We start from the raw sequence: 24588 nt of genomic DNA on the forward strand, positions 1-24588 counted from the left end.
AAGGAGTAAGTTATTAGACTTCAACTTGATTTATTAAACTCACTATCCTCCCTACTTACAGAAGAAGTCATGGAAAACGGAATTGTTCCACTGCAAATGACTTTCAGACCTGTATAAGAATGAGGGCAGAACTGGCATTTGAAAATTTATTTGAGAAAAATGAGTAGAGAGATAGAGCAGGGCTTGGATCTGAAGAGTAACCCCCACAAGTCCCGGCTGAGACAGCGCAAAGGGGTCAGTGATTGTGCTGACCTTTAATTTCTGACCCTGGACTATCCATAAGGCATGTTAACTGTCATAACACAGCTCCTTTCCTGGTCTCCTAAGGCTGTTATCTCTGTGCTCCAGAGCACATCTTTTACAGAACACACTTGAGGGGAACATTCTGTACAGTCATTTCCTTCCCCTGCCAGGCTCCACCCGGACATGTAACGAACAAAACCCATATTCCAGAATAAGTGCACTAAAGGCTGCCTGTGATTGGCTTATTTGTATTTGTCTAAGATTTCTATGGGACTCTTGCATTTAAAACCAGATCAATCAGCTATCAGTCTCATTTAGACATAGACACACACAAGTGGTGGAACTTCACTGTTGCTACTGAGACTGAAGTCTGTCTTTGAATCTGGATTAAAGAGCAATTTCCAGCACTTGTGAAGGTGTCATTCATTTCCCTTTGAACACACAACGTTTTTAGTTTACTACAGTAAAAATTTTGAGCACCAGGTCCCAAAAATGTATTTTTCATGCACTCAGAATTAAAACTGAATTAATATCAAAGTCTGCAGGACACTGCATGTGTACTTTAATTCCTCTCTGTAAGTGATTGACACCAAATATTAACACATCTTTTGCTGTGAATTCAACATTTTTGAAAGTCCAAATGGTGTGCTAAAAATGCTGGATAGCTCTCTGCTAGCACAGATATCAAAGACAAGTTGTACATAAATAAGACAAAAGGAAAGAACTAGAAGAGAAACAGAATCTGGCACACAGTTGATTTTGAGACACTAAAGAAAATTACCCTTCTTTATTTCCAGATCGTGCACGGGTACTTGGAGGTTTGCCCGATGTTGTCACCATCCAGGAGGGCAAGGTATAGTAAATTAACTGAAGTGAATTAATTGAATTAATACAGTGAATTAACTGAATCCCAACAGCCTGAATGCCTTTCAATGATGAGAACACGTTCACCTTTTTTTTTTTCTTTTTTTTTTTTTTAAGATGCCATCTTTAAAATCTGCTACATTATTTATTCATCCCCTGCCTTCTGCACATAATTCAATGGACTTGCACAGATGGGTTTATGTATTCAGGGCAGTGTCTTTTCTTAAGAATTAGATAAAAGTGAGATGACAATGTGAGTTGGGACAAAAACTCTTTATATAACCAGCTCTTTAAAAATTCATGCACAGGTTTCACAGTTAGATTTTGGTTTTTTTTTCTTTTTGTAACAGGGCATCAGGAAAGTTTACTCTTTTTTTCACATGGGAGCTAGTCATTCTATGCCTTCTGCAGTTAACTTCTCTGCAATGTGGCATGGTAATCACACCTGTAGAGGCTGGCTTTTAAATGGTGTAACTCAATAACTCAATTCTCATCCAGCCAATAGGATAAAAAATTCTCTATTTCATCAGGGAAAGGAGAAGAAAGTCAAAATAAGTCACTGGTGCTATACTGGATTATATTAGGAGAGTTTAGCTGAAAGATTATGGTAAGGCACTCGCAGAGGAACGTTGATGCTTGAGCACAGAACAGGTGACCCAGAAAGTGAGTTCTCAATCTCACAACCTTTTCCCAGCACACTGTTTCTACAACTTGCTGTTTAATAGGACTGAGACAAAGAAGTGCCTGCTCTTCACTTCCTGCTGCTCTGCCACAAGCTAGTTCCTCTCCACAGTGTGTGCAAACAGTGAAATAGGGCACGTGAATGTTACTGAAAACCTGTAATGTGACAACTGCAGTAAGGCAGCTTCCTGGTATTTCTGGCTTTATCAGTCAGTAGGTCAGCTGGGTTAAAAGAATTTGATTATAAGCTCAGCAGAAGTGTTAAGAATCTAAAATCTTATTCTGAAACGCTTAACAGTGTGAGATACAGCCAACAAGATAGTAGAGTGCAGAAATTCTGGGAAAATCAAGTATGTTGACATTACAAAATAAAATTCTTTAACAGATTTAGCAGTTTGAGAAATGCTGTCAAGTAAGAAGCACTCGTGTGAGCATTGTAACTGTAGACAGAAGATACAAAGGAACAGAATGAATTAGCAGATTCAGAAAGCTAATCAGTGCTTGGAGGCGTGATTCTCATAATGCTTTGGCAGGGTGTAAACTTGGGCTGTAAACGATTACCAGTTTTAAGCTTTCAGCCAAAGGACAGTTGATATGAACTTGTGTATGAGTTCACTGAAGCAAAACGTGTAGTGTTTATGAAATGACTTTGTAAAAAAATGAGTTGCAAAGTTTTACCCAGACACATGTTGTCCTTGACAGCAAGGACATTAGTAACGTTTGAATACATGGCTGAAATACTCCCAGAACTCGAGACAAACATCCTTGACCTTACATTTCTTGATTCAGTAGAGGACTGTTTTGAGTAGGACAGAGAGTGATCAGGAAAAACAGAGCTGGTCTGGGTGGTGTTGGCTCATCTGTCTGTTGTTTGCATATATGCTGGAGAGAGGAGAATGCAATTCTCTGTTGTGTAACTCAAGCAACTTGCACAATCACTGTGGATTTTGTAAAACAGCAAATGAGGTAGCAGAGGTCTGGCAAGCTTTGATTGTGAATTCTAGTACCACCATAACCACAGACTAATATGAACTGATTGGTATTCCGAGATTGAATTTAGATATGCATATCTCAAATTTAACTTCACATTGTGACTGTGATGCTATTTGTTAGCTTTTTACATGTGAGCTGAAGGGTATGGGTGAGAACGAATGAACCAGTGTTTACTGAGTGTTAATCAAATAGCATTCCAGATGGCCTAAGAGGCTTCCACTGATAGACATAAATGCTCCTCAGCAGTGTGGTATAATTGGAAAAGGCTAAGTGTCAGTTCACATTAGGGAGGAATCTGACCTGACAGAGAATGCTAGCATAAGTTTTGTGTCCAGCCAGCCAACTTAACCTAAGTGCCTGTTTTAATGAAGGCCTATAAATGGGTGAAGAGGTTTAGAGTTCTGAGAGGCACTTTCAGACATAGAAGCAATATGTAACATCCTTCTTCCCACCAACTCACTATTTTACCCTTCTGCCAGGGGTGTAGATCCTCACAGAGAGGCTGGAAGAACAGAGTAGATTTCCTTGAAGGTTTCAGTCCACTCACTGAACCACCCATGACTGTGAGTCTGTGCTAATATAAAAGAAGAATGGCAATTGAAATACAATGACACATTTCTCTCTGCCACATGTACTACCCTACTCATGATAATCTGCAGTAAAAGGCAGAAGAGGTAGTGAGGGCCACAAAGGGTCTGGACTTGCACCTGCTGGTTGCTTCAAGTGGACATGATTCAATGCCCTGGGCCCAGGAGTATAGGGCACACTTCTTTTGCCATAATGATATCAGGTTGAACACAGTATTATAATCAAGGGTTTCAGTGAGTAATAAATTTATACACGAGCAAAGACAATCTCTTACCCAAAGAACAGAAATCCAAGACATATAGGTGCAGTCACTGTGAACAATAATTTCTCCTTGGCTATGGAATTACCTTTCAGAAAACTGACGATCTCACCATGTACAGGGAGTGAATTATAAGACACATCTGTACACATTAGTAGCTGGAAAATAAATAGAAAGAGTTGGGAACATCAAGAGAATCACTCATACCAAACAGGAGCTAGTGATGAAAGGTTAAGGAAAATGTAGCTATTTTAAGGAATGATTTAGAAGAAGAAAAGAATCATCACTGCTGCTTGAATCTCTTTGAATTAAGGAGTATGACAAAACCTCAAATACCCCAGCTTTGAATGATGCCACTAATGGAGCTGTGTGGACATGGGCATCAGCTTATTAGTGCTGTGGTGGAGTCACAGTGGGAGCTACTTGGTGCTGAGCTCTTGGTTACTTGAGAATCAGAAGACAATAATGAAATATTGAGCACCTGAAGGGGTCCATATGCATTGCCCAGCTAAGGCTGAGGGCATGTTGGTATCCAGAGTAACAAGGAAGAGGGGGAAATGTACAACCTCTCTTTTCCACTTGTTTTTCAAAAAGACGGATTGTTATGGCTATCAAAACCACATTCACACCTGCAGGCTATGAGAGAAGGGAGTCAAGAGCCCCACATGGTCACCAGCTGTAGGTGCAGGAAATCAGATAGAGGCCACTTCCACTATGCCATAACCACCTCTCACTTGGAATCTGCCCTCCTTCAGTGCCAAGAATTACATATTGCTGATAGAGGAAAGACTTTCCCTTCCCTTTTGCTCTCGTTTTGGTCCTTAGGTTGGGCACTTGGGGATTTTTATTTTGTTCTCAGAGATAGCAACACCTTTCACTTTTATAGAGGCATCAATTTTTTCTGTCCACTCATTTCAACAGCCTTTCAGGTATCTCTGTTCTGTCCCATCTTCCACTATCACACTACTGGATAAGAAGCAGTGAGTTGGAGGGAAGGCTGGAAGAGATACTTGATTCCAGTCAAGTGAAATCTTGTCTACTCCTTACTTATCACTTAATCCATTCCTAATGAAGCACTGAAGATCATTTTCTTTGCAGTAAAAGTCCTTCAATTTCCAGTCCAGTTAGACTCTTCTTTAAATGGCATTTTAAATTAAGACCAGTGTACTATCTAATACATCACATAAATAAATTCCTTCCTAAATAAAGTTCCAGAGAAAGGCCTATGTACCACTGAATTGTCATGTGAACTTTTTTCACATTTCACTCTCTGTGAAATACTTACTTTTGCAAATATCTCTTTTTGAGAAGACTGTCATAGGACTGTGACTGGAGGAGGGGATCATTTACATGTGTCAATATCTCCCAAAAATTAATTCCTTAGCTGACAAGAAAAAGAAAGGCCTGTGCAAAGTGTGCCCAAGAGAGTCACCAGCCTGCTGAAGGTAGAAGAAGCTGCCAATGACCTAACAATATGATTCTCTAACAGTGAAGATACTTCCTGCAGGCTGATGGGACTGTATTCAGTCTTTTGGAATAGTACTAACATCAAAGGGAAATACTTACATGAACACCAAAGAACGAGTTAAGCCTGTATTGATTTCAGTTAAAAATAGTTTTACAGAAGTGCATAAAACACTTCAAGTGTTAGAAGAGCTGTCAGGGCATAGTTTAAAAGGATCCCAAATTAAACAAAATATTCCAGGGCCACTTTGCTCTTAGTTATCTAAAAAAGCAGGCACATTTTCTTTATATATATAGTGAGCTTAATGTGAACAAAACCATCTGACAGTTCATTAAAATCTCGTTTCAGGTCTAACACACAAATGCAGATAAAATCTAATTTTATATTAAAAATATGCATGGAGAAGCCTCTACCAATGATTATGAGAGTAGAGAAGAAGGTCTATAAAATATTGAAAGGTTTTAATGGCATTTTTGAATTAACTGAGTTCCATCTTTTCCTTTATGATAGAGAAGAGTGAAATAAATTATTGATTACTTATGATGGTATGCATCCCTTTACTAAAAGCAGGAAGCTAAATGGGAAGTCAGAATATTTGGAGAGTCAGGCATCAAAAAACACAACAAATATTTACTGACTCATAATTCCCTTGTCCTTTTTCTATAGGCACTTAATCTTTCTTGCACTGTCTGGGGAGATCCCACCCCAGAGGTCTCATGGCTGAAGAATGAAAAATCATTTGTATCAGATGCCAATTGCATCCTGAAGTTTGAATCTGGAAAAAATGTCAGCTTTTCCATTTCTACTGTGTCGACACAAGACTCTGGGAAATACAGCATTGTGGTGAAGAACAAGTACGGTACAGAGACCAGCGATGTCACTGTAAGTGTGTACATACCTGAGGAAGAGAGAGAGTCTGAGCAAGAGAAAAAGCAGTAGGATGAAATGAAAGTGTGAATTTAAGTCTAGAAGACAGAAGTACAGCAGAGATTTTGGACATTAGGCTGATATAATCTATGTGTGTAAATGGCTTTCTGCTTTAGCAGGCAGAGTTGGATTTTTCCATTCACTTCACATTTGCTTCTAATACACTTATTTATGCCAGGGAAAACAGGGCCTTTCCTAAATGTTTTCTTACTGCTAACTTCACAGAAACTAATTGTAGCATTTTAAGCAAGGCCAAATGCATGCTGTCTGTAAACACATGCCTACCATTTGACCCTCTTCCTGGATCATCTTGAAGGAAAGGGTCAAGAATTGTTTTAGTGGAAGCAACTAATGAGGTAGATGGAAAGATCAAAAATGATCAGGGCGTATTTGAGCAGTAGTTAGGATTTGTTCCAGCTTTGGTATAGCAGCATAAATGGAATGTGTTAGATCATGGAGAAATGATTGCTGGTTTTGTCTGTGTTAAGGCCCCTTTGTATTGCTGTGTTAATTTAGTGAGGCCTTAATATGAGTGTCATTTACAGCCCTAAATATTGTTTAATCTGCCCAAACAGGGTAACAGTACTGTAACATAAATGAAAATAAGGCTTAGGAGGCCAGGATAATAATATGTTTGTGTGTGTGTCTGTAAAAGTGTATGAACTCTTCTCTGTGTTCACAAATAAACTGAATTCACTTCTTTCCTTCCATCACAAGCTTGTTTCACTGTGTCTTGTTTTATTAGTCACAGCTCGTGTAGTTGTGCACAGTATCTTAGTGTCTTAATGCTTTCATCACTGTAATTACCTCCAGCTTCCCTTCAGATCCCTGGTAATCTTCACTTTGCTGTTTGCAACAAAACCACAATGGCATCTCTTCACACCTCTCTGTCCAGACCTGCATGCTTCACATCTTAAGTCAACAAGGTATTTTCTGCAAATTCTGTCACAGGAGTAGTCCTTGTGCTTTTCAATGCACCTGGGCATGAATTGTGATTTAAGGGTGATATGTAAGTATTTTGTTAGATAGAAAAGTCAGTTAATTTCATTGAAGTTTAACACTGGAGATTCAGAAATAATATATTTTATAAAGATCTTTTAAAGCTACAAAAAAATTCTTCACTGCAAAAAAAAAAAAAAAGTGGGGTTTTTTTGGTGGTGTTTTTTTTTTCTGGGTTTTTCTTTTTTTTTCTGTTACACAAAAATGAGAAAAAAACATTTGTCCAGATCTTTGAATGCACTTAACATAGATTAAAAACTCCATGTCTGCTATCTTACAATGACACTGATTATATCAGCTGAGGAAAAGCAACAGAACCTGCTGGACATGTATATGATACATACATGTCATACTATATGTATAGGATAGGAGTAGAAGCAGTAGTCAGCCCAGTTGCTATTTAGTAGAGCAATGTCCCATGCCAATAAATGCTTTCATTACTAGTCTCACAACAGCACAATTGTTCACATCAAAATCTGAAGAACTAACAAATACATTTTCAGTCTAAGCATGATCTCTGTGCACCTTTCATGTACTCTCTCTTGTCTTTTCTAGCTACTGTGACTGCAGAAATAGTGCTGCAGTCCCAAGCACTCACTTTGGTGCAGTACTGGCATTTCTGTGAGGATGCCACTACTGAATATTGTACAGTTCACACTCACTTAAACCATTACCATGTGAGTTTTATGTCAGCTAATGTTAAAGGAGAAGTGGAAGCTCAAAGGAATTCTTAATGGTTCAGGTAAAAATAGATTCAACACAGTTACCAATGATGAAGATGCCAATTTTAGCAATTTGTTTTTTTAAAAATCAGTTTCTATAAAGGGATAATGATTATTATCTTAATCTTGTAAAAATAATCCATATTTAGATCAGTTTTATGAACTACTGAAACATGTTAGCATGTGCCTAACTTTAGTGCATATACTTGCATTAATAGTATCACTAGTTTCAAGGAACATGTCAAGTTTATCTGGTATAAGTCTCTTTTTCTTCCAGAACAGATTTCACATCACAGGGATTTTTAACATGAAATTATGCAAAAACAATGTGGTTTTGGTGTTTCACATAAACAGTGTATGTGTTCACATAGCCTTATTTCCTAAAATATTTAACACTCAAGCATCAAAATTGGTAACATTATTACATTTTTAAGGTGTGTGTAACTATATCCTTTAATGAATTAATATCTGTTACCAAAAAAATGGTAATTTTCAGATTATCTAGTCACAGCAGCTGAGTAAAACAGAAAAAGTAATAAGGTTTAATTTTTAGATTTCAAAATATAATCATGAGAAGATCTGTAATTTGAGACAGAGAAAACTTCCCGATTTAAAAGGACTAATGCAAAATTATTTTATAATTTTGCTCAGTAGGACATGAAGCCAATCCGAGAATGATATGCAGGTCGCTCCATCTTTGTCCCATGACATGCAACATACAAATAACAGAGCCACAGCTCTTCCATCCTCCACAGTGCAAACAAGAATATGACCAGCTCTTTGCAATTACTCAGTATTATTTTTAACCATGTTTTAAGTTTTTTTTTCTACCACTTTATTTTCAAAAATCTGTCCTCCTGCCTCCCTCATTTTGGCAGAACAGCCAGGGAATACAAGTGGGTCACCTCCCAGGTAACAGGCTGGATTCTACTTTGCTTTGATTTGGCAGATGTGTGAGTCCCTGAAAGTTAGAGTATTAAGTTGCTTCGAAAGGTGTTACTTCCAGGGATGCAGTTATAGCGATTTCAGGCTGAATTTGTGATGCATCCACATGTCTTGCTTGTGCATGTTTTGTTCTTGCTTTGCTTCAGGTGATTGTGATGCCTGTGTCAGGGCAGACTGACACAGCCCAAGGACACGGTCAAAATAATAAAACTGTATCTAAAAAGAAAAAAGCAACGACAGCAAGCAAACAGAAGGAAGGGGGAAAGAAAGGTAAGACTGCTTTCACTGTTGGACTCTTCCAATGAAAAATTTGTTAAATTATTATGGAGTTGTCCATGCCAATCAATATTTCATAGCTCCCAATCAATCAAACATATGCTCTTAATCAACAACAGATGCAAAGTATGAATTACCAGGTTAGACCTAAGTGAAAGAGACTTAAATAATATTTTTAAACCACCTTTTCTTCTTCCACTGGAAGTTGTCACCTTGACTAAACTGGCTGACAGAAGTTTTTTAAGTCATAATAAATACTTCTAAATTTCTGAGTGCAGAGGAAAGACTTTCCAAGCATGTATACACTCACAGATGGGTGTTATTTTCCAAACTGAGGCTCATTTCAGCAGCTAGATGTTTGATATTTCACCAAAAATAAGGCCTTGCTCAGGGGCCCTAAATGCCTAAGTCTTTTAGAAAACCTTGACTGCTTAGCCACTAATTGAGATTAATCAATTATTCTCTCCTAGTTTTATGTCCATATTGAATGGTAAATTTTGAGTTATAAGTGACCATTTTTTGTCTCATTTAGAGGAAGGGTAGAAAATTAAAAGCTCTCTGGTGATTCAGCATTCTCATATATCACTTCTGTATTGTTTTACTGGTTTTTTTAGACTCTTACTATAGAATTGCTATTTTGACAATGATTTATTCTTTGCAATTATATCTCTCTCATACAGAGCATTTTAGCTACAAATCAGTCTTAAATTCTGAAAATATCAGAACACCTGTTTTACATATTTTTGCCTAAGTATTTTTTCTTTGTATACAGGGTGTATACATGTTATATAATTTCTGACAGAACATTTTATACTTCTATTCCTTTTTGCTCCTAAGGCGAGAACAAATATTTTACAGCATTTTCTTCCTCTCTTGCCTTACTGGTATGGTAGACTTTTCTGAGCAACCCTGTAAATTAAGTGACTTAAGTGGGAAAAAATTATTTCTGTAAATGTTTTCCAGTACCTACCTCTTAATCATTTTAATTAGCAACCATAAATACTTGGCCTTGGTTTTGGTTCCATAAGAAGTAGTAATGTTATGTGTGATACTGCATGTCTTTATATGGGTAGGGAAAGAGGAAAAGAACATGATAAGGTCATAACCAATGTGAAAGAAATGTTGCTGAGCACAGTAAATATTGTTACTTAGGATTACTCAGAAATTTTATTACTTCTCCTAAATCAGATTTTATTAAGCCACACATAGAAGAAATTACTGCTACAGAAGAGACACCTGATCCAAATGAAATGCCCCCTGTGGAAACAGAAAAGGATACAAAAAGCAACCAGCAAGCAGCAAAGAAGACTGCTGGAAAGGCAGGAGTAGCAGAAAAGGTTCCTCAGCCCACAGAAAGCTTGGATAGGCAGGGAAAGAAACCACCAGAAAAAGCAGCCTTGGGTAAAACCCACTGAACTTCAATGAAGAATGTGATCCTGTCATGAACAGGATAATAAGTTCAACCTGAGATTTCATGAGTGGTATCTTAACCACAATATTTTAATACAGTTTATTAATAGGGTTTTTTGGTTAAGTTTGTATTATTTCCTAACTTTAAATTTAAATGCATAGTAGATGGGCACTTACATCTTAGTACCAGATAACTGCACTGCAAGAATTTCTAAGTATCTGAATAATGATAAATGTACTGTCAATGTGATTTTAATTACTAAAAAATGTCCATTAGAAGCAGAGTTTATTGAAGCAAATACTGTCCAGAACTGACGTACTTACTACGGTGTAAAAGAATGTTGAATGTGTTAATCAATATTTATATCTTGATTATTAAATAATCAATATTTATAAGCCACCACAGCTTGAGGTAGATGCTGCTTACTTTTTCAAATTATATATACATGCTTCTTCATGCCATGTGGGCTCTACTTTTCCCATGTCCAGTTTGGCCACAGTAGAAGATCTCCAAAAACAGAACCATCTCCTATGGGTGCAGGGGGGGTGCAGGGGGGGGGCATAAGTAGTAGTTTTCTTTTGATCCAAATTTCTTTCATGCAAACCTGTTTCATCAGGTGGATCAGGACCACATCTGGCCATTTCTTATCACCAAGGCTCACATGACTACTTTCCAGTCCTCTCCACTTGATTAGTTCCCTTAAATCCTTCATGAGTTACTGTGGATAATAGCATTAACCCATGAAGTATCAGCTGCCCCACATGCTCATTTTCCTCCACAATTTTTGCCACAGCACTCAGCTTTCCGATAAAACCACTGCTCTTCTTCCTCAGTGGCTCAGCCCAAGACTATCCCTTCTTCCACTCACTGTCATCATATCCACTGGTTTCTTATAAGGGAGTGTTGTAGCTTCATGGTCATGTAAGTAAGGAATACATGCAAGGCAAGAATCTCTGCATTAAATCATTGCTGTGCTCATTCACATTCACTACTGTGTTCATTCACATGTTTATGTACTGAGGATATAGGAAAATATGACTCATTTGCAAATGCTTAGATACCATGGAAGAAGCAGAGTTCATGCTGAAAAACAAACCAATAAAAATAAAGGTCAGAATTTATTTTGTTGCTATGCAAGCTTAAAGTGACCAGGTAAGAAATTAAAATATTTTTATTACTAGGAAAATATTTACATTGTTTTCAACTCTAAGAAGGCGCAACCATGTTGTATTGTCTTTTTCCAGACGGATTGATGAAAGGTCACTGAATTCCACTGGTATTTCTAGGTGCTAGAGCTATGACTAGTGTAGAAATACTGAAAACACAAGAAATACCAGTTTCTAATCCATCCTTATAGAACTTTTAGCAAAAAAACCCAGAGTCTCAATGGCATATATACATACATATAAGTCAAGATGCTGATATCCCCGATGACAAGAAATTAATTTCCTTCTAGTAGAATTCCGATAGGATTCTATTCAACTCTTTTTAAAACTGACAGAAATTTTCTGGCTGGATGAAATACTGGATAGAACACTTATATGTAGGCAGGTAGAGTAATGATGTTTCTGTAAACAATGTAAAGGGTTTAAATAACTTGGATGGTCCATAGGAAGTGACAGAAGGACGTAGGATGCAACAGAGAAAAAATTGTAGAAATCAAAATACTGACTTCTACACAAAATGGTGTTGGGAGAAACTTAAATGCAGACTGAACTACAACTAAAATCATGCAACTACACTTAGGTACTCTTTGACATTGAGATTGGCTCAGTTCTTAACATTTTTCTCTAAATCTATGTATTACAGCCCAGCAGTGAAGGACATAAGCATAGGTCTACCAGAGAAACACAGTAAGGAGCATTTCCATGGCAGGACACCCAAATGCAAGTCATTTCTCATGCAATTATTACAGAAAATGATAAATATCTAGAGACGTGCAATTCTACCACTCTGTCAGAGTTACAGAGAGTGGCCCTTCAAAAGCAGTACAAAGCTGCAGGTTGTTTCACACAACTCTCCCTTGCTGTGGCAATTATTTCAAGCTGCCTTACATCTGTAAAGATCCATCACCTCTCACAGCTCCTTCGGGCTGGGAGCCTGTCTGCCACAAACACCAACGGCAGTGAGTAAGTTATATATAGAACAGACTGTACCACTGAGAGCCTGATCCAATTCCTGCAAAATGCCGCAGGGGTCTTTTCATTAGCTTTAATAGAAATCAAGCTGGATCTCGGAAGAATGTTCTAAAAATGTCCCAAATCTCAGATTACGAAGCCCATTTTTCTCACCGTGAAGCCAATAGCAGATCTCTCTTTTGTGTCATTGTAGCAGAATCAGGTCTCAGCTTTTTGCTGCAAGAAAAATCACTGTTTTTCTGATATTTCAATTAAAACCTACTGGAAATAGCTTTAAAATTTTAAACTAAAATGCACTAGAGTTTGGGGATTTTTTTGTTAAATTTGGATGGTTCCTCATAAAGCTGGAAATGGAGTCAAATCAGTATTGCTCCACAGGAATACATCTGCTATCCAGAAGAACAGTGTAGTTATGCACAGTAATGAGGTAAACATATGAAAGATTACCCTCCTTTTTTTTATTTTAATTATTTAAGCTGTAGTAGTTCACAGATATATAACAAAATGTTCAAAATTAATATTAACAAAATTGTTGAGTATACTAAAGCTTATTATGTTACTGTGGTTGAATAATTTCTTTCTTGCATTTTAAATGTATTATTTATATTCTATTCTCCATTATAAGTATGAAAAATTGTTTCAGTCTCTGTGCATTACATAATGATAGAATGCAAATTATTTCTGTAGCAACAGGATCTCCTATCAAACATACAGAATCATTTGACTACATTTAAACTCAGTCACTGGATGCAATATTTATCTGAAGTGCACTTCTCTTTACTTTCTTATTTCTCACCTACATGTTCCCTTTCAGCACACATTACTCTTTAAATTTATAACTCTTACAGAAATTCATGTTCTTGTGTTATAAGAACTGTATTTAATGACAAGGAAAAGTGTTGCAATAAGCTATATTATCCAGTCACCTTCTAAAACCACAAAGGATGATTTTTGAAGATGAAAAAGGATGAGAAAAATAGGCTTTGACTTCCACTGCAGTAGACACACCGTGATTCCAGCTGTCCTTGAATTCTTCTGGATTTGTTAGCCAATTATTGAGGAAGATCTGTCTGTGCTCAGAGACTGACAGACATAATTTGGTAATACATTAAGCCGTAATCTTTGAAGCAGCTAGTTGCAAACTGAGATCATCCTTAAACTAGCATAGAGTGTACTTCTGCTCTTTGCCCTTGAACAACAACTATAAGGTAAATACATAAATGACATGCCATTTAATTTGCACTTCTACGAGACGGATACCTGCAACACAGTTCCCCACAGTTTTTTGTTTGTTTATGTGTTTTTGCCTTGCTAAAAGGACGTTAAATTTTAAGAACTGAAGCAAAATGCTGTCCAGGGCAAAGAGCCGCAAAAGCTGTAAAGAGAAAAATGTTAGAAAAAAACTCCATTTCACAAGGGCTTCTAGAAATAAAGCTACTGTGAGAGAGACAATAAGGGGCTGATGGAGAAGAAGGAAGGCCCCAGATTTGGGTGCAATCTTCTGCTGCCTTTTGCCATTGTCTCACTTTCAGTTTCATTATGTGAGAGCTCTTTCCTGTAATTTTCTTCTGCAAATTTTCAAATGAAACACCTTTTCTTCCTTCTTTCCCAGTCCTGCATCTTCTACCATCCAATTTGAAACAGTTATTTCCATTTACCATTTCATCACTCGCCCTAACAGGACCGGAATAAAACCTCCTCCTTAATTAGGCTGTGCTTTAGGCAAGGATAAGGAGCTTCTTAGCAGGAGGCCTGAAATCCTATCATATCTACTATCAGAAAATCGTTTGTGAAACACCTGCTAATGGTTGACAAAGAATGGGGAAATATTACTCATACGAGACTTGACCTGAGTGTGCTGGCTTAGCAAAATATATTAAGTCTATACACAAGTCCATCAACTTTTGGGACTATCGGTATGCTTAAAAATTTCGATGGATCAAGGTATAGTTCCTTACAGCCCTGAATCATCCTTGCTATAAACTTTCCTCCTTTTTTTTTCTCTTAAATGGAAATAAAAATATAATCATAAACTAAGCTTAATTAAATCATAACATCCAGTCATAAAGTCATTCTGATCTGAGACATGTTATGGAAAACACTTCTGAGACACATGTGTAGGTCATGTGTCTCAGAAGAGACAGAGGTAAGGACTCTCACAGGTTTAAGATATAATCCTGTCTGCTGTGGTATGAGCAGGGGTGATGGTGAGTATAGAATACATGACTGCTCCAGAGAGTGGTTTCTTTCTGAGTGTTGTACGTGTACAAACAGACAAAATGACAAAACAGTATCTCATCACTAATGTCAGCTCTTTTTCTGCCTTATGTGCAGGTAGCCTGAAGCAGGCTGCCTCTTTCACACACTGCTGCTTCCAGACATGATCCTCAGTTGAAGAGCCAGAGAGACACTGATTTACATATGGCACTGGGTAACATACTTTCAAATTACTTCCTCTCCACCAAAATAACCACACCAGTAAGCAGCTGCTCTCATCAGTCCCTCCCCTCTCCCTGGTGGGGGAAACAATAGTGACATTTGTGGTGAAAAGGCAAAATGAACATAAATGAGGTCGCAGGTTAGCTGTGCCCTGGAGGCCCTGGATTAACCAACAGTGAGTTGTGGTTCAACAAGGACCTCAAATGGTGCATGGATGTAGAGAGTTCCTTCTACACCACTCTACACACTCACAACAGAAACCAATCCCGCTTGATAGATAGAGCTGTGGAAAATGCAAGCCATCTTACAGCTTGATTGCAATCTTCAATGTGTAAGTGCAAAAGAGGAAAGAATATGAAAGGAGAATAATGAGGGATGTTTGCTTCAGTAGTCCTGATTGTGTAGAGGTGATAATTTTGGAATGGTAAATGTTTCCTAAAGGGAAGACACTGTGTTTTCAAATAAATGCTCTTTACTCAGAAACACCTCTTCCAGGTTTGAAACAGCAAAGTATGATCTACCCATTTGTTACCCCTTTTCAAGTAAAGATTTTTCTGGCTTATTTTTATAATAGGATTTAGCTTAATGTCAATATTTGAGAACACATGACAGATTTAGCCCCTACCTCTTATCTCCCTGTGAACAGGGCTGTCTGGTGTTGAAAAAGAGAATGCCCTCCACTAAAAAAATAACTTCTTGTTCCAACCAGCAAAGATAAGATCACAGAAACACAAATGAAAATACTCTGTTAGAGCAATTGCTGAATAGGTTACCCTCACAAACTGTGAGACTAAGATGCCAAATAAGGAACTCGACAAAGCAGGGAAATGATCTGCAGACTGTGTGTTTGTGACAGATGTTATGCTAATGTGGCTAGGTAATTATTATTGCAATGTTATACTCAAACAGGAGGCCTCTTCAGAAAACTGCTGCAGCTGAAAAATGGTTGAGCTGACGGGTGGCAAATTGCTCCATTACTCTTTGTTGCTTCCATGTATCCGGAGTCCTGGAAAGTGTTCCAGTTGACTCAGAATTCCTGACATGACAATAACATCATCAAAATGGGCAGGCGTGAAATCTGACCTTCCTTTTTACATACCCATAATATAGTCACCCCATCCATGTAATTCTGTGTTTGTGCCTTCTTCCATGAAACACTTTCCTTGAAAACCCAGCCTGCATGATATGCAGGGATAGATTTGTTTTAGTTCTATGCTCAAAGGGATTTAAATATATTATCTGCAAATAAGCAAACTCACTGGCTATAATCTTTTAGGCAGCTTGTCCCAGGAGGTACAGATGAATAAACAGACCTTATCTCTTTGTAGGACTGGTAAAAAAAAGATTGTCAGATGTCTTTTAAGAGATACATGGACTATCACAATAAATTTTGTCTATATATTACTTTGCATGCTAGCATGTCTTTTTGTCAGTTTCCCTGAATACTCTGACAACCAGCTTGATTTCTCATTATGCGACAACTACATGAAACCTATGTGAAAACCTCAAAATGGCTCTAACACCAAGTGGGGCAAAGCCAGCTTTTATTAAAACTTTTGTCAACAATTGGTGGATGAAAAAGTAGTTGGTAGGCAAATGAAATATAATATAATAAAGAAGCAATATGAGTAGTGATAAAGACTTAATTCCCATTTGTGAAACCCAAATTGTATTTTCAATTATGCTGCTTCTCCTCTTCTTTACCCTTTTTTATGGTGCAAGCTGTTTGAAATGAAAATATTACAGTGGTTTAGTACCTATTATGTCACACTATCATTTGGGGCCTCTAGGCAATAGTGTGACTCAGGTAAATAATAACACACCACCAAACCAACTTCAGCAAACAGTGGTGTGAATCATGAAAGCATTGGCAAATGAAGTTGCTGTCCTGAAATGCATACACAGCCTGCTGGACATGTTTTGATTTTGCAATTCTGCACTTTCATTACAATATATATATATTTATAACAGAATCACTGGATTAATTATGTCGGAAAAGACCTCTGAGATCATCAAATACAACCTACGACCAACATCATCGTGTCAACCAGACCATGATGGCACTGAGTGCCACTGTCCATTCTTTCTTTAAGCACCTCCAGGGGTGATGACTCCACCACCTCCCTGGGCGTCCCATTCCAATGTCTAACCACCCTTCCCATGAAAAAAAATCGCTCAGATGTCCATCTAAAACCTCCTCTGGCACATTTTGAGACTGTGGTATACAGCTATAGAAAGACTATTGCATAATACTTATATGTATGTATACATGCATGTCTGTCTGTCTGTATATTTGTATGTATGCATACAGATGAGCATAAATAAAAAATATTTTCCCTCCTCCTGTGTGTGGGCCGGTAACTTTCAGAAGGAGGATGCAGTGACAGATGTACGAAGTGGCGAACACCGTGAAGGCAGCGCGGTGCTAATCCACGAGGCGCTAATCCGGAGCCCCGGCTATACACAGCTGCTCCCGAGAGGGCTCCGCTGCGGATGCCCGCTCCCGAGGGCCCGGCCGGCTTCCCGGCGGGAGGCTCCGGGATGCGGTACGTGCAGCCGGGGCCGCGCCCGCCGCTCCCGCGCCGCCGCCGCGCGCACGCGCACCTCCTTCCCCCTCCTCCCGGCGCCGCTCCAAGGTCACGTGGCGCCCCGGGCCAGGCGCGCCCCCGCCGCCAGCGGGAGCGCGCGCGGGCGTGCACGCGCTGCACCAACGGCCGCCGCTTGGCGCAGTTCGCACCCGCCCGGGCGCGGCTCCCCCGGCTCCCGCTCCCGTCCGTCCCTCCCTCTATCCATCCATCCAGCCAGCCGCCGTCCGTCCCTCCTCGGCTGGCGCCGGCTCCCGCCGGGGCCTCGCTCGAGGTAAGCGGGAAGGGGCCGCTGTCGCCCGGCGGGCTCGGCGCGAGGTTTCCCTGCCTGCGTGCGGGGGACAAGCGGCGGCGCCGGGCGAAGCCCGGGCGGCCACCGGGCAGGGAGGGAAGGAGGGAGAGCGGGAGGAAGGGAGGGCGGCGCAGGCCCTGCCCCGGCTGCCAGCCCGGGCTCGCTCCCCGCAGAGAACCATGAGAACCTCCCCGGAACCGCCGCTGCGAAGCGGGGCCGGCCGGCCGGCACTGCCAGCGCTCCGGACGCTGCCCGCAGTTCCCCGCGGCGCGGGCCGGCGGAGCCGAGGGGAAGCATCGCCTGCCGTGTCCCGGCTGCCCGGTGTGCGGCTGGGCAGAACGGCGGTGGGGGTGGCGCGACACGGGGGTGGCGGGAGCGCCGGTGTTGCCGGCGCGCTTGGCGGTGCCGCTGTGGCACACCGGGATACGTGCCGTGCCTCGCCTCGCCGCGCTGCCCAGCAAAGCCTTCCCCTCCAAGTCGGGCAGCGAACTCTCGCTCCGGCGGGGCGCTCCGCCTCTGCCTCCCGTGTTTGTCCCTCCGGTGTGGGGAGTCTGAAGTGGAACTACGCTGCCCGCATTTTTTTGTGTGCTTCGTTCTGGGGTCGTGTGCGTCTGGTTTAATGTGCTTGAGCTACGTTTTTCTTCTCCTGAAGTGGTTACTGAGTATATGTAGGAGGCATCAATGATTTTTGATACAGCAGGGCAGTATTCTGTGTAAACCTGTGCATTTCCATCCATAAAAATGATGTCATAAATATACCTGTGTTGTGGCTGCACTTTGTACGTGCCCATCATCTGGTTACCTGCCCCCCCCAAACAAAATTCCATTGTTGTTACAAGAAAGTATTTGTTAGCATACCACATATTGGTATGTGGTATTATTCAGGATACTGTCAGAGAAAATGACAGACAACCTTATAAAATTTCATCCTTAGAGTCACAGAATGTCCCAGGTTGTAAGGAACCCAGAAGCATCACTGAAATACAACTCCTTGAGGTCTATTCTGGTTTTCTTTGGTTGGTTGGGGTTTTTTTGTACTTCACAAGCATTTCATGGGACAATTTCTGCATATTGAGCATTTAATGTTTGCAAAATAGAAAAAATATTTGTAGCGTTGCTTACATTTTAAGAATGTACAGGTATTTATTAGTTGAAGTGAAAAGTCTTAAGTCACAAAAAGCCTTTTTTTTTTTTTTTTTAAAGTGTGGGAATGTTTATCACTTTAGGATACATAACCAGGGTTTTTTTTGTATACATACTCGGCAGCAAGCTCCAGCCAGGGCCAAAAGTTGTGCCTTCTCTCCTAGCCCCTGCAGTTGTTCCTTTGTATTCCAGAGCGTACAGGAATGTGAAGAGTTTGGCCATCCCTTACAAAAATCAAGGAAGATCTCTTTGCTTGAGTGGTATAAATTGAGGTGCTCCATAAAAATAAATTGCTGTTATATAATACACTATTAAACTGATATGCTAAAGTTAAAAGGTTTCTAGATGATCTCAGGAACTTTTACTGAAATGCTGTAGTATCTGGTATTATTCTTGGTTGCAGTAGGAATAACTAGGATAGTCCTGAATGGCCCTCATCAGCAATTACAGTGTTGATTTTTAAGCTTGTATCCTAACTTTTCAGATAAGCACATCAGAAAGTTTGAATTTTTTAGTGGCCTGTAACAGAGATGGTGTTTGAACTTATTATGGGTACTTAATACTTCATCTTTTTCTTGGTACTTAATATTTTGGGTTGTTGCAAAAGTAAGTGTAATTCTTTGTTTATTTGGAAGGCCTCCACATAAAAGGCTTCAGGTTTGCAGTGCAGTGGATTTTATGTCTTTTCCTCTAGCGTTTCCTTCCACTGGTGTAAAGTCTTGATCAGTTAAGGGGAAATCCAAACTGCACTTCGGGCACTTGACACCTCCTTCTGTACCTTGAGGCCGGCCCCTCGCAGCCCTTTTTTGCATTGCATGCTTTATGACTTGGTCTCTGCCTCAGAGAATTTGCAACCTAGATCGGATAGAGGTGAAAGGATTTCGTTCAAAGCCACTTTGGGAACCTTTGTCAAAGCCAAAAGTTAAATTAGTTGCAGTTGTTGCTTCTCTTCCTGGAAAATGGTCACTGGGTTAATAGTCTAGATCACGATTTTCTTGTTTTCCTGTCTTGCATCTTAAGTGCAAGATCACAGCAAACAGGAAAACAGTTTCTCACGGTCTCCCTGTGAACATAGGATCTGTACTTAAGTTGGAATTTCCAACAAATTGGATTTTTAAAAAAAATAGCTTTGGATTATATATGAAGTAATTTTCAGTCATTGGTTAGATCATGATTTAGCAGTAAGTTTTATGTAACTGTCTGAAAAGGGATGAAAGGACACTTTCTGGTGTGAGATTGAGTTCTGTATGTTACAGATATCCACAGTGAAGAAGCTTTCAGGCTTATACACAGCGGTGTGTGACATTTTCGTGATGAAATACAAGTCTAAAGTGTATATATTAGATGTATTCACCCCATACTGGGCACGTTCTGAGAACACAGCATAGTAACGTACTGTATCCCAGTGATTTTTGTATCTGGAGAACATTCTTTATGATCTTGTTACAGTTCAAGGTTCTACAGTAATACAAAGATGTCATCTCTGGATATATCTTACTGTTACTGTAGGTAAGCAGAACGATTTTTTAAAATTTATAAATAGAATTATCTATTTTAAACATAGTGAAAAATATTGCTGCTTTTGTAAAGAGTGAGACATGTAGAAATGAGTTTAATCTCCCTAGCTGCTCTCTTGTCTTGGTTGTTAAATTAGTGGCTGCATTTCAGTTTGGGCAGGCAGACTGATTTAATAGGAAACTCATGCTCAGTCAAGTCACATTGTCTTTCTGCTTGAGGACAAAGCTTAAGCACACTTTTTGGAGATTTTTTTGCTTGTATTTATATTTCAAGGGAATTATCAAAGGAAGGATGCTAGCTTCTCCTTCCTAGCTAGATATTTTGATCAGTTTATTTCACCTTTGTACTAACATAATTTGACATTTGTTGTCAGAAGTTGTCACTTCTGTCACTTCACTGAGTCACTCATTTTCTCAAGACTAAGGGACACTTCCTCATTGCTTCTGTATGCACTGAGTGAACAGATGAGATTTTTAGCTGATGAATCAGCCCATTTCTTTATCCAAAGTGTTGAAGTTCAATACCAGAAATGTAAATATGCAAAGTAATAATAGAAGAGTCTGCACTGTACTAGGTGACATATTTCTGTTGGTGTATGTGGCTGAATCCAGCTAAGCTGGTCTTAGGCTGTGTCTCTAGGTTTACTTGTCTTTTTTTAGACTGCGTAACTGTCTCCTCAGGAAATACACTTCTGAATTGATGGTTATGAAAAGCTTTTTAGAGGAAATGTGTAAAGGATTCTTTTCAAAATTCTTTCAAATAAGTGCTTTGGATAGTGAACTGTAGTTGTGATTCCATTAGAAATAATTGACTCCCCCTTGGCTAAATAGAATTTAATTTGTGATGTGAACAGAACTACAATGATTTAAGGAAGAAAAGTACTTAGAGATGACTTAAAGCCATTCATTTCCTCAGGGAAAAAGTGTGCCTGTTAACACGGACAGGAAATTTGTGAGGCCACTTCACAGGTCTGTTGTGTCCTGTATAGACAGTGCAGACAGGCTGTGTGCTAGGGGCAAGAAGATCCCTCAGCCAGGTGTGACCTCTGTGGTCATTACAACTCAATAATGCAGTGGATTGGCTTTGCTGGAAGTGTAAGCATATGCCACTTTGCTCAGCTGTATCTAATTTTTCTCTTCCCAACATCTCATATAAATACCTCTGTGTGGGAATTCTGTAAGACTAGCATTTTTACTCAACTTGTTAGTAATATAGCTAAGTCTTATATGCAAATTGAATTTAGGGATACTGTTTTGTTTTGGTATATGTTCATGAGTTCAACAATGTGGAGAATCTTATCAAGTGGAAAAGAAAGCATCTTTTTATATATGGAATATTTAGAGCTCTCTGAGTATTCTATATATGTGTTTCTCAGAATAAGTATTACTTCTGTTCTTGTCAAACTGAAGGTTTGTACTAGTCACAAATCTTGTATTTGTGTATCCATTCTAAATGTAACCAAATTATTTACCAGTAACAGATTAGACAGATCAGCACCTGGAGAGAAACACTGTTAAAAGGAGAAAACAAAGATAAGGGATTGCTGGATTGCTTATTAAGGAAATGCTCAGTGCTTTCTAGAAACATAGAGGAAAAGCTTCATCCGCTTTCTCTCATCCAGAAATGAGATTGATAGAATTTCTGTTCAGAAACATTGGTTTCTGTGTTACGTTTCTGGAAATAAGTTCAGCCAAGGATGATGTGGCCTTACAAGAATCTGTGTTGCTGGAAATATGTTGAGTGTGGCATATGCCCATGTAGATGGGCAAAGGGCTGCACTCTTGGATTAGCCAGTTAGTTTTACCCGTCCCTTGAAAGAAGTTAAGGTCTCCAAGTATATAAGAATATTTTGTGTAGGTGTAACCTAAATTTTTGATTGAACTCATCATTTTGCCAGTAAAACTCAATTTATGAACTCTTAAAGTATTCTTTGTCCTCACTGACGTTCCTTTGTAAACAGAAAAAAAAGAAAACTTTAAAAAAAAGAAAAGAAAAGAAAAGAAAATGCTCAAATTAATACAAGGACAGATACTGTAATACTGAAATCAGATGATTCATAGCAGATCATACAGATAAAACTGTTGACACAATTAAAAAAGCACTAACTCCAAATAAACTGGATTTCCTTTCTTACTATTTTTTAAAGTAGCTAAGTTGCACTGCAGATTGTTTTGATTTGAATGGCTTTTGATTCCACTTGAGAAGAGATCTTGAAGGCATCAAATTTACCATGTTGCATCATAGGTGCAAAACTAAATTGATTTTATTTTTTAACCACTAGTTTAGTGAACAATACATCAATACATTACTTTTGTATCACTAGTGTATCTCTAACATCTATTAACTTCTTGACTTCTTGTACCTGCTGTTATTTCTTGTGATAGAGCTTCTTTTTTTTTTTTCTCTTTTGGACAGCTGGGAATTGCAGGTAAAAGCAGGTAGTGCTGCATAATAGTGTTTTTCAACATTGTTAAACAGAATTTCTTTTTTAGTTGCATGTAATTTGCTAAAATGGAAAATTTAATTCCATGTTATATTTTTGGTACCTTCAGCTTTTGTATGGAAAATCTTAGCAAGTATATTATTTTTTTTAATAAGAAGGGGCACTTGATGGTATTTTTCCACTCTGCTAGAGGGAAAACTTTTCTTTTAGAAAAATTTTTGTGTATTCCTTACAGGAGTCATCTGAGGCAGATAATCTTCATTCAGTATGTTTTTTGTTTGTCTTGTCGAAGTTTGTTTTGTTTTACAAAGTTAATAACCTTTGAATTAGGTTTAAACTTTCATATAGAGAATGGATAGACTTTTGCACTTAAAAGTATCAGAGATGTGCTGAATTTGTTTTAGCACAATCTGGAATGAGCAAAGCTTTATTTCCAGTCTCAGTAAGCAGATGCTTCAGAGCAGGGCTGGACCAAGAACTTGGGCACAGAAGAGTGTTTTCAGCCCCAGTCTGACTTTCGTAATCTGTGTAGGAGAAATGACAACTCCTCCACTTTTTTTGTGTTTAATAAGCAAAGTGTAAAAGTGTGTGAAAACAGAGAAGTGTTGGAATTTTGGAACTTTTGGAGTTGAGCCTTGTGGAGAAAGGACCTTTTCCCGTGTGAGACTGAGTTGTCGTGCACCATCCTGGCATTAAGAACTGTGGTGTTTCATCCTTGGTGGATAGTAAGTAAAATTATGTGTGACAGGTGAGGTGAAGGAGACAATTGGAACATGAACAAAGGTGGTCCTGTACTTGCCGTATCTTATTAGGGTATGTTAATTAGAGAAAGATTTGGTCTTTTGTCTTGGCTTATTTATTGTGATCTGAGTGAATTGGGATAGTGTGCTGATAGAAGCTATGTCTATAGGATTTGTGCTTCCTTCTTTCCAAAGCTCAGAATGGTATGAACTGATGGAAGTTGGGCAATGTCCTGTAGCTGTTTTCTGGTGGCATTTGTTCTGCAATTCCTATACAGTACAATCCAGTAATCACATAAATGTCATTTTCACAGGCAGTCAGACTTTTACATATCCCAGATGGTCATTAAAAAGAAATCTGATTTGCAACTGCAAATGTAGCTTGTTAAGGCAATGCACAAAGAGGTAAAAGAAAGACGGAAAGTCTGAAAAATTGAGTTCTAGATGTGCTAAACCCCTCTGCATGTTTAGTTCCTAATCTGGCCTGAGTTTTTCATTGCATAAGTAAAAAAAAATTGCATCTCTGAGATGGTGTAAAACTAAATGAAATGCAGTTGAATGTGTTATGGCGATTGCTGCAGAAAATTAAGTTTTAAAAATGGAATCTTACTTCCCGTAAGTGATTTTGACTAATGAGCAACAGGATAAAATGTGTAGACCTACAAAGAGCAGATCAAAGAAAGAACATAGAATGGTGAATGGTCTATGTCAGCATTATTAACCTGTGTGAGTCTAGTGAAAAAACTCCTAAGTGCTTTCTGAGGCTACACCACAGGAAAACGTACCTACACCAAAGTGCTTCATTAAGGTTGCATGGAAAACATTGCTTCTACAACTTCCAAATTTGAGGTATTTGCTTTTCAAAATGAAAGCTTATTTTCCTGTGCAACATGTAAGTACATAACATAGTGCTTAAA

The 24588-nt window shown here is 39.0% G+C and overlaps 2 protein-coding genes across 7 annotated transcripts in view; both read left to right on the plus strand.

The window, feature by feature from the left end:
* The window catches only part of MYOM1 (myomesin 1), an 80174-nt gene extending 62883 nt beyond the window's left edge, over positions 1-17291 (plus strand). For 3 of the 6 annotated variants that reach the window (XM_015617475.2, XM_019005748.1, XM_015617480.2), the window contains 4 exons: positions 1041-1096; positions 5760-5975; positions 8833-8956; positions 10151-11355. In XM_015617475.2, the coding sequence (XP_015472961.1) occupies positions 1041-1096; positions 5760-5975; positions 8833-8956; positions 10151-10377 (623 nt within the window). In that variant the 3' untranslated portion in view covers positions 10378-11355. Of the gene's footprint in view, positions 1-1040; positions 1097-5759; positions 5976-6833; positions 6947-8832; positions 8957-10150; positions 11356-14845 lie in introns of those variants that run through there. The other 3 variants (XM_019005750.2, XM_019005749.2, XM_033512224.1) reach the window with 3 other exon arrangements.
* Positions 17292-17632: 341 nt separating this feature from the next.
* LPIN2 (lipin 2) overlaps positions 17633-24588 on the plus strand; it is a 43496-nt gene continuing 36540 nt past the window's right edge. The window contains exon 1 of the mRNA XM_015617488.2: positions 17633-17809. The gene's annotated coding sequence lies outside the window, so the exon portion shown is untranslated. The remainder of the gene's footprint in view (positions 17810-24588) is intronic.

The sequence above is a fragment of the Parus major genome, chromosome 2, assembly GCF_001522545.3.
Source record: "Parus major isolate Abel chromosome 2, Parus_major1.1, whole genome shotgun sequence".
NCBI classification, from domain to species: domain Eukaryota; kingdom Metazoa; phylum Chordata; class Aves; order Passeriformes; family Paridae; genus Parus; species Parus major.